The sequence below is a fragment of the Coenobita brevimanus genome, chromosome 86, assembly GCF_032717465.1.
Source record: "Coenobita brevimanus isolate Jiangsu-jjx chromosome 86, ASM3271746v2, whole genome shotgun sequence".
Classification (NCBI taxonomy): Eukaryota; Metazoa; Arthropoda; class Malacostraca; order Decapoda; family Coenobitidae; genus Coenobita; species Coenobita brevimanus.
Genome location: NC_137039.1, coordinates 30530106 through 30541399, shown reverse-complemented (window position 1 = coordinate 30541399; position 11294 = coordinate 30530106). Strand labels below are relative to the sequence as shown.

The 11294-nt window shown below is 43.5% G+C and overlaps 1 protein-coding gene across 1 annotated transcript in view; it reads left to right on the top strand.

The window, feature by feature from the left end:
• LOC145410648 (uncharacterized) overlaps positions 1 to 10507 on the top strand; it is a 50120-nt gene extending 39613 nt beyond the window's left edge. The window contains exons 3-5 of the mRNA XM_080280761.1: positions 8807 to 8954; positions 9826 to 9999; positions 10362 to 10507. Of these exons, the coding sequence (XP_080136887.1) occupies positions 8807 to 8954; positions 9826 to 9999; positions 10362 to 10507 (468 nt within the window). The remainder of the gene's footprint in view (positions 1 to 8806; positions 8955 to 9825; positions 10000 to 10361) is intronic.
• The last annotated feature ends 787 nt before the right edge of the window (positions 10508 to 11294 follow it).

Sequence of the window (11294 nt, the reverse complement as noted above, 5' to 3'; positions counted from 1 at the left end):
TAATAATAATAATAATAATAATAATAATAATAATAATCCTCGCACATCCTTTTCTGCTTAATGTTTTATTCAACTACAGGATCTCTGTTAAAGGCCTGATTCTTATACATGACTAGTTATATAAAAGGGGTATACTGTAAACATATCGTAGATGTAATATGTCTTCATGTGATGGGTGATGTGTGTGTGTGGGGATGGGCGGTGACTGATGGGTCTGGCGGAGGTGCTTTGTGTAATGGTAACAGTGGATGTGTTTGGTGGTGGTAATGATGAGATTAATCCTCCTTATTAAAAAAAAATCATTTTTTATTGTTAACACTATCATTACTTCCAAAATCAATATCACCACCACCACCATCAACATCAATATCATTAACATCATGACCATGTGTTTAAAGTACATAAATGCTACGTCACAAAAATCCTTGACCCCAATTTAGATACAAATCAGAAGAGTATCACCTTCATCTCTCCTCTGTGTTGCATTTACTACAAAACTTGCTACAGTGCCTCTACTCACCTTTCAATCCACGAACAGCGGCTGGAGCTCTTTACCCCGATTTCGGCTGATTATTTTATTCAGCTAGTCCCCCACTGACAGCGCCGGTCCCCTGATGGGTAAAAATAGCAGGTTGGTGTCCTGTCAAACCAGCTAATGTGTATATGGGTTAATTAACTAACGATGACATCAGTGCAATACCGAGTCACAATATGCCATAACTCACAACGATGGCACTTGACTGGCACCATCTCCTACCATCACTCTCTCCGCCTAATTCCCGCCTGTATATCCTTAATTAACAGGGTAGAATTTATTGCCGTGACCAACTCCAATCACTCATACTAACAACCCTTATCCTTGGTTCATCATCGTCCGTCAACATAATTTTTCTTATTTCCTGTGCATTTTGTTTTTGTAATACGAGGTACGAGATAGACGTGTTCTTTTTTGTTTCCTTTTTTTTTTTTTTTTTAAGCTTTGTGGAAATTCTTGTATAAACGGATCTGCAATAACTCTATCAGTACAACTTTTTTTAATCGTCGCTTCGTGAACCTCTCGTAACCAAGGAGTTGGACACACACTCCACTAACCCCTCCAGTACCAGGACATCTTTTTAAATTGTTGTTACCACCAGACGATTTTATTCGTCTCAAGGGCAACGACTGGCAACAGAGACATTACATATAATCACCAACAGCCCTCTCTACACCTGGACGTCTTTGACCTTTTTCCTGCTACTGTGAGACGATGTCATTTGGCTCAGGAAAATCCACAGTAACTATACATGCATATTAAATGGACTCCAAGGCTGTGCACTTTGGTATGTGCTCCTGAATGCACATCTGTGAATGGACTGATCTATCTCCTACACAAAGGATGGTTCCACCTAAACTGACACACAGTCCAACCTTCGCTTACTGATAAACACGGGTTACCACGCTTTGGGCTTCCGACTGAGCGTACTCAGGTAAACATCTATCTCTCAAATTAGCTGACACAATGACCTAATTTGATCACATGGTAAATAGAGTTTCCTGCTTTGGCGATTATTTATGCAAATTTAGGCATATGCAAGTATAGACTTATTCTGATTAAAGACACTGACAGTCAAGACTTTACGGTACATACTTAATCTGAACATAGCTAGGGAATTTAGATGACACCGAAAAAAAACAAAAAAAAACGGCGTATTGAGAGTGTTAATGAGGACTCTTAAACGCTGATGATACATTCTAAATCCACAAGGAAATCATGGCAAACGGGTTAGCCTCAGCCCTCAAGAATTCCTCCTGTACCCTCAAATATTACCACCAGAGTTTCCCGTCCGTTCCGGCCCGCTGGCGTCCGTCACCGGGGCGGGTTTTTTAGCGCAATGCCTCACGGACCAAAAGACGCGTGATGCCCACACTCATGCCTCTTGAAAACCCAGGGAAATGTTACGGAGATACAAATTTACGGGCATTTTAAGAGACAACTTGAACTTGGTGAGAAATACGGGTACATATATACACAGATTTTAAAAGACATCTTGACACTGGTGAGAAATATTAGGGAGATGCGGAATTACAAGCATTTTAAAAGACATCTTGATACTGGTGAGAAATATTAGGGAGATACATACAGTATATATATATGATTTTAAGATATGTTGAAATTAGTGAGACATTTTATGGCGACAGATTTACTGAGATCTTTGAATTAAGATCAAAACAGTACTAAGAAAACAGGAAATAATATTACTAATAGTAGCAGTAGTAGTCGTTATAGTAGCAGTAGCAGTAGTAGTAGTAGTAGTATAATTAGAGATGTGCCGATTAGCCGATACCGATACTCGATACTAACAATTGGCCGATACTTTGCCGATACCGATACTTTTTTATTTTGATTTTATTTTAATTTATTTGATGCCGGTAACGTGAGTGTTGTTAATGCAGTAGCAATATAGTAATCGATAAATAATATTAATATATGATAATGTTACATCTATCTATCTATCTATCTATTGCCAGACGCCATAATCCTGTACGGGGTATCATACATGTAACTATAATGTAATATATTATCATAACCATCTGTTTATCAGTGTCATGAAACATAAGTGTCTTGAATCACATAATAAACCAGAAAAGTATCGGAGGATCGACCATATTTTTACCTTGCCGATACCGATACCGATACTACAAAAAAAAGGGACGATACTGCCGATACCAATACCGATACTACCGGCACATCCCTAATAATAATAATAATAATAATAATAATAATAATAATAATCTAGGAAAATGTAACAAAAATGGAGAAAACAATATATCTACGGATTTTTAAACACAAAGTGAACAGGGAATGAAAAGGAAACAGTTAGGTATATGGACTTTTTATAAATTTCAATGTATTAAAGCGAATGGATGATTAAAAAGTGCAATGGGGAAAATTAATGCTGATATTTCACCCCCTAGTTTTATGACATTATTATTATTATTATCACGAGAGAGAGAGAGAGAGAGAGAGAGAGAGAGAGAGAGAGAGAGAGAGAGAGAGAGAGAGAGAGAGAGAGAGAGAGATTAGCAAGGGTGACGCCGAGGTTTGGGGGAGATTAGTGTTTTATGAGCGGCAGGTGGGTGGTGGGGGTAGAGAGGAGGGGGAGAGGAGGGGGTGGGAAGAGAAGCATGATCAGATAAGAGAAGACAAGAGAAGGGAAAAGGGGAGAGAAGGAAAAATGGAGAGGAAAGGAAAGGAGGTGGAAGGTGAGTGAATGTACAGTAGGATGGAGTGGTGGTGTGGGTGTGTGAGTGGGATGGATGGAAAGACACTGGATGGATGGGGTGGGAGGCATATTTCCACATAAAAGTCTGATCAAAACCCACCCAGGCACCTGCAAAGCACCCTTCACACACACACACACACACACACACACACACACACACACACACACACACACACACAAAGTAAATAATATACTGCTGCTTTGGTAAGAAAAAAAATTAGGTAATACAAAATACAGTACGTGAGTGTTTGAGGGGACATGGGAGAGAGAAGCAAGCAAGGAGGAGAGGAGGGGAGAGGAGACGCAAGTAGTAAAGGAAGGGAGAGGAGAGGCAAGAAGCTGAGGAAAGAGGAGGGCAGGAGGATGGAGTGGGGGAAGGGTGGACAAGGAGAAAGAGATGAGGGAAGAGGTGGAAGATGTGGGAGGGGGAAGTGGGGTTGGGGATCGTGGACATGAGGTGAGGGTGAGAAGGAAAGGGGAAGGTTAAATGAACAGGAAAAATTGAGGAATAGGAGGAGGAGGGACCAGAAGTGAGACATGGGGGGAGAGAGATGCAGGAGGGGAATGTAAATAGCAAGTGAGGGGAGGGGAATGGGGTGAGGGAGAAACAGAGGGGAGAAAAGGATAAGGAGGTACAAGGGAGATATTAAGTGAGAAAATGAAGCTAAGGAAGCGAGAGGAGAGGGAGGAGATGGAGAAGGGGAGGGAGTGAGAGGGTGGAATGGAAAAGAAAGGAGAGAAGTGAAAACAGGTAGGAGAGAAGAGAGAAGAAAACAGGTAGGAGAGAAGAGAGAAGAAAACAGTGGAGAGGGAAGTCGGTGAGGGGTGCAAAAAGAGGGTAGAAGTGACAGTGAGAAGAGAGGAGAGATCTGGCAGGGAAGGTGGAGAGGGAAGGGAGGGAGAGGAGGGGTAATTATACAGAAGGGAAGAGGAAATGGACAGAGAAGAGGAGAGAAGGAGCGGGAGTGAGAGTGGAGGTAAAGGAAAAGAGGAGAGGAGGGAGTGAAGACATGGAGGGATGTGTAGGATGGAGGGAAGAAGAGGGGGAGAGGAAGGAAAGAAGAGGAGAAGATAGGGGAAGTCGTGGACAGGAGAAAGAGAAAGATGAGGGAAAGAGTCCAGAAAGAGTGAGGGGAGACGAGGAGAGAAGGAAGCGTGAGGGGAAATGGAGACATGGAGGAGGGTCAAAGCAGTACAAAAGACAGCAAACAACAACATACCTAATAGTCCTATTGGGGTTGTTTTTTTATACAGAAAACAATGATATTTAATTCGGTGAAACGAAGATAAGGACAGCACAGCAAGAAAGCAAGGGGGAAGGGAAGAGAGAAATGGGAGACGAAGACGTAGAGAAGAGAAAGGGATGAGAGCGAGTGAGGGGACGAGAGAGGAGGAAGGGGAAAGGGAGGGGGGAGCGGGAAGGGAGAGGGGCGAGGCAGGAGTGATGGTAATGGGCTAAAGTTTTGAAAGCCATCAGGCCAAACCCTGCCCACCGCACCAGCTGTCTACCTCATTTACACTCACATTTACACTTTTATTTACACTTATTTGAGCTCATTTATTCAGCAATACTCTTATTTACACTTATTTACATATTTATCTACGCAATTTATACTCACTTACACTCTCCCACCGCCATTTACATTCTTGTTTACATTCAATCACTAGACAAATTTACACTCCCACATACCTTCTCACTACACTCCCACTTACACACATTTACATTCACACTCACACCCTCATTTACAGTCTCCTTTCTACTCTCAATTGCATCATCACTAACGTTCATTTACTTTCACTATGTCATTTACACCCTCACCCTCTCCTCATTTACACCCTCTTACACCATTTTACAAACCCACTCCGACGGGACAGGTGAGGTGAAGCTTTTGTTGTTTGTGTTGGGATTTTCGATTCTGTGGAGCGTTGATTAAGTCTTTATTTACACTCCCCACCTCCCCCCTACTCTTCCCTCCCCTCCTCTTCTCTCCCTTTCCTGGCCGTCTCCCCCCTCCCTCTTACTGTTTTTCTCTCCTCTCCTCTCCTCCCCTCCCCTCTTCTCCTCTCCCCTCCCCCTTCCCTTTACCATTTTCCTCACCCCTTCTCCCCTCCAGTCCCTGCTCGTCCCCACTCTTCTCTCCCCCCTTTCCTACTTTCCCTCCTCTCTTGCCCAACCCATGCCGTTTCCCTACTGTCCTTCCCCTTTCCCACCCTTCCCTTCCTCTCCCCTACTTTACTATTTCTTTCCTTCTCTCCCCTTTCCCTCCTCTCCTCTCCTCTCTTCCCCAACCCATGCCGTTTCCCTACTGTCCTTCCCCTTCCCACTCTTCCCTTCCTCTCCCCAACTTTACTATTTCTTCCCTCCCCTCCCCTCCCCTCCCCTCTTCCATTCTCCTCTCTCTCTCTCTCTCTCTCTCTCTCTCTCTCTCTCTCTCTCTCTCTCTCTCTCTCTCTCTCAACATCTACGAGTTCCAGCTCCAGGCAGTTATATGTGTAATCTTTTTCATATTGTTCTTGCTATTTCCAAAAAATTTTACTCATTCTACTGTAGGTTTAAGAGAACTACCACTACCCACGTATCCCCTGCGAGTCAAAAGGGCAATTAAAAAAGACGGGATATGTACCGACCGTCCCCCAAAACTCTCCTATATACAACAAATCTTATAAATTATGTTAAGAAAAAAAGGGCCAGCGAAACATTCCTTTTTTCCAACACAAGTTTTACATTCAAGTCAGCAGGTATAAAAGAAATACAAGTAAATTCGTTTTGGACCTACATTTCGGTAGTCCGTAACATACCTTGACTTTCCTTTCCTCTCTTTCCCTTTTCCCACTTCCCTTCCATCTTCTCCTTCCCTTCCCATCTCTCCTTTTACCCATTTCTTATTTATCGTTCTTCCCACTCTATACCACCTCCTTCCATTACATTCCACCTCAACCCATCCCATCACCTTCCTTCCCTCCTACTCCCCTTTCCCTTCTCTTCCCTTCCCTTCCCAAGACCCAAACAATTCCTGTATTATTATTTACATTTTCCTTGAACGTTTGCTGGTGCGGGGTAGGTGTACGTCCAATGGGAGTGCTGGGTATGTGGTGACGTCACGGGCTGATGTGCGGCGGGCCAATGGGGGCTGACAGGCGGAACGGGCTTGGGCTCTTGTGACGACCCGGCCACAGAATGCCACTTTACGTATTTTTGGGTAGCCTGCCGCAGTCATTAGTTCGCTTACTGTGTCTACAAACTATGACAAAAGTATAACCTTTCTAATATTCATCTAATCCCTTCAACCTGAGGACGTCATTCGCTTCGCCAATGAAGTTGGACGGAGGTTATGCCTTCACCCGTGCTTGTCTGTCTGCTTGCTTGTCTCCTTGGTTACTAATCAACGCTCCTCTCTGACCTGTGACAATGAACTTAGCTAAGGAGGGTTGCGGATCTTTTTCAGATCAAAACAAACCGAAACACAGTCTCAAAATCAAGTTAGTACCTACTGATACCTAGCTAAAGTAAAAAACAAAACGGTTGGAATCTTGCTTCATCAGTCTGCAACCCGGCAAGAGTAAAGGGTTTGTTGACCGTAACCGTGCATAATATAGTCGCTCACCTCTCACACACCGAACTGTTTGCTTGCGATCTTTCACTCACAATATCTTCTAAAATTTTCTGCATCTCACTCTTTACTCTCTCTCATCTAATACACCGACACACCCTTCCCTGCTCAATGCTTCCTTAACCTTTTCAAGCCCTCTCTACCTTTCTATTCCCTTCATGTCAGTCCCATCCCTTTCCCTTTCCTACCTGTCTCAATCTATCCAATCCTGTCCCTCCCTTTTCTTCCCTCCTCCTTTTCCTTTGCCTTCCCTACTATGTTCCTTTCCTTCTCAGCCTTCCCGTCATACACTTTTTTTTTTCCTACCCTACCCATCCTTTTCCTACCTTTTCGTCTTCCATGCCCTGCCCTACCGAATCATACATCTTTCTAGTGTCCTTCTCTTTCCTTTTCTCCCTGCCCTGCCCTGTCTTGTCCTCCCCTACCATACTCCATCCATCCCTCTCCTCCCTCACCCTTCCTACCCTGCCCACTGCCCTCTCCACCACTGGGCAATCAATTCCCGTGGGCAAGGCGGCAACAGTTGGGCAAGTGGGGACTCATAAAAGCGGACGTGAACATAAATATAGTGGGGAGTCTAGCTTTCTCAGTCACCCCAGCCACAACGCCAATAGAGAAATCAGAACCAGATGTCTCACTCACTTCCCTCTACCTCCCTCTCTCTCTCTCTTGCTCTCTCCTTTTCCCTTTCCCTCGCTTCACTTTCCTCTCATCTTTTTTTCTTACTCTTCCCTCTCCCCCTCCTATCTCTCATTTTCCCCTTCGTTACCTCGCTCTTAACCTTTCCCTATCTCTCTTCGTTTTCGTCTTCTCCTCTCCTCTCTCCCTTTTACCTCGCTATCCTCTTCCTTCACTTCCTCCCCTTCCACCTTTCCCTCTCCCCTCGCCTCCTATCCCTCACTTTTATCCCTTTCTCCCTCTCCTCCTCCAAAGCCTTTCAACCCTCCCATATGTTGTTATTCCGTCATCGATGTAATAGTCACCAAATTAACATTGTTTTAAGTTGTTCTCCTCACTCCTCGCTCACAAATATTCTCCACCTCATCGTCGGCCTCCCTCTCCCTGTCTCCCCCTCCATCTCACTCAAACACACACTCCTTCATTTGTCATAAAAAAATACAAACGAGCCTAACTTAACTAAGCAAATTAATTAACTAAACAACTGACCCAATTTCAATCACTCACGACCAAATTCCGACATTCACTCGACATGATTTGTGTCTAAGTACCGGAACTGTCTTAATTCACCTGTCACCTTTAATTAGCATGTGTGTGTGTGTGTGTGTGTGTGTGTGTGTGTGTGTGTGTGTGTGTGTGTGTCCGCTTTATGTCATTTCCGCAGGCTAGGTCGATATACTAAAATAAATATATAATTCAAACTCTTCTATGGTGTGCGAGTTTTGTATTTCCCAAAGCAAGTAAGAAGTCGAGGTCAGACTCACACAGACGGTCATCTGATTTACCCTTAATACACCACTTAACTGTATCATCATTAAAACTACAGGTCCGCGCGGAAAAACCTGGGAGAGCCTTGCAGTACATATCGGTAATAATTTAACACCCGCCTTTCTACAGAATATTATACTATCGCTCTCATGAACAGGTTGGGGGTTGGTATATGTTTTTGTTTTTGGTGGAATGTTAAGGCTTCTGATGTTGATGATAACGATAAAGATAACGGTATGATGATGATTATGACGATATTCATGATAATAATAATGATATGGCAGAAGGTAATCCTGATAATGGTGACGAAAATGATAACAATAATTCTGATGATGTTTATAATGCTAATGACGATAGTGATGATTTCCAACTTTTTTTTTTTTTTAATAACAGAACAGAGGAAAAAAAAAAAAAAAAAAAAAAAAAAAAAAAAAAAAGGTATAATTCATGCTCACCTCTGCCAATCAACCGTTTTTCCGACAGGTGTGGTTCCAAAACCGACGTGCCAAGTTCCGCCGCAACGAGAGGAGCGTCCTGGCTCAACGCTCCGGCAGTTACCGACCACCCGACACCACGCCAACAGTTACCCCTAGTGGACCCGTGGAGCAGCCATTAGCACCAAGACCTGCAGGTATAACGTTACTCTTGGGTATCTGGTTACTCTGAGGTCTTAGGTTACTCACAGGTGGTAATTCACTGTTCAGGTTGTCCAGGTTACTTTATTGCATACTGCTTACGTCACTCATAGGTATCTGGCTACTCTTGTGATTTGGTTATGATCAGGTACTATGGTTACTACTGGGTACTGGGTTACTCACAGGGATTAGGTTACTATCGGGTATTAATTAACCGCCCAGTTTATAGCAGTGTAATTAGGTTCCTTTTAGGGATAGCTGCAGTCAATAGTTGTCACACACGCCTTGGGTTTCGAGTCAGTGAAGGGAGATACAAGCCTTGCAACTCATGTATTATTATGATCAGAAGTTCGTTAAAACTTTCTTGTTCGCTGTGGTGATGGAAAGTGTTAGGTGAAATACTTTTACGTGACAGCAACCTGATGAACACACACACACACACACACACACACACACACACACACACACACACACACACAGAAAATGAAAAAAGCGTTGTATTTCCTGACGTTCGAGGAGAAATGAGAAATTTGGAAAGCAGGGCACAATGCTATGGGAGGTGACTGTCGCTGAACTTTTGCTCACAGCACAATAATACCATCTCCCAGGCAGCGGAAACACGACAATGTAGGTGGGTAAGGCAGTGAGAATAATGTGGACGTGGGTGGAAGGTTAGGTTGGAAGATTACACGCTATATATACTGTGCAAAATAAATCCCCGAGATAGAGGCCTTAGGTTAGTTAGGCCAGAGGATTACAAAAGTGTTATATGTAAAGTAATTCGCTAAAGACGAGTCGCTATGATGCCTCCCATGGCAACCAGAGTACTAGTCTAAAACCTGAGCCTTCTATACTTCTTCTCTCCAGGCACCGGAGCGATGACGATGTGTGACTACGGTGGTTACGGCAGTGTGGGCGTGGGTATGGGTGGGTGGAAGGGTGCGACGGGGGGTGTGGGTGTGGGTGGCGGCACTCCCCCTTATCTATCACATTTCCCACCCACCACATCCCCCACACCTGTATGCACTTCCCTACCACCAGGTAAAGATCTTTTTCTTCGATTATTCTCATTATGAGCATCATCATTACCGACGTAATTATCATCATCATTACTTGCATCATCATCATCATCATCCTTAATAATTATTTTTCTATCATGATGACAATTTACACTTAAAAATAAGTTACCATCATTAACTGCCGAAGTTTGAGTTATTTCATGTGAAGTTATACATTATGTTAGATTCAGTTACATTGTTTTGGAATGTGATGCAATATTATCCTTATACTGTGATAAACTTTTATATATGTGATTTAAATGTTATTAATAATTACACAGACAGCAAATGTTTCCGATTAGGTTATGAATTTTTAGATGGATGATAATGTTCTGTGTTTTTCAGGTTTAGGCGGGGGCTACGGTGGAGGTGTGGGCGGAGTGGGCGGTGTGGGCGGGGCAGGGCAGATGGGCGGGCCTTACGTGGGCTCCTCCCTGGCCAACTTAAGACTGAGGGCACATGAGTACTCGCTACATCAGGGACAGGTGTAGTCTTAGCCTTATACTCTTACACCGAATCCCTTATACTATTACAATACACCCTTATACCCTCATACACCCTCACATCACACTCTCATCCTTACACCTCCCTCACCCTTGGAGTACACGTCACCTTCACACTTCACCCACATACTAATCCACAGCAATACACGCTAACATCTTCCTTATCCTAATACTACATCCTTTATAACACACCATAAAATCCTCACATCACACCCTAACACCTCCTTAATATCACACCATACTGCTCTCACACCACCATCCACACCCTCATACCACATCCTGACACTATACCCTTAAACTTCCCTAACATCTCCATCTCCATCTTCACACTATATTCCCTTCACATCAGCACCCACATCCTTACACCACGCTCTAACACAATACCTTCACATCTCCCTATCTTCATTCGCACACTATACTTCTCACACCACAACCCACACCCTCACAACACACTCTCACACAATACCCTCAAATCTCCACACCACACAACTCTCACGTCACCATCCACACCCTCACCCCTTTACTCCACACTAGAGACCCTATACTCCACACCTACACATCAAATCCTCACACCACACTATGCCACACTTCTACTAACTTTAACCAGACATAAGTAGAGACAGCGACAAGTGAACTGTGTAACGGTGTGATACAAAGACCAGAAAAAGCCTTATAAATAAAAACTCGATGTGAACAGTGACTAGGTAACTGCGAATGATGGATGGCAAGGAGGAAGAAATGACAGAGAGATTAAAGAAAGTGAAGCACAGTTTTA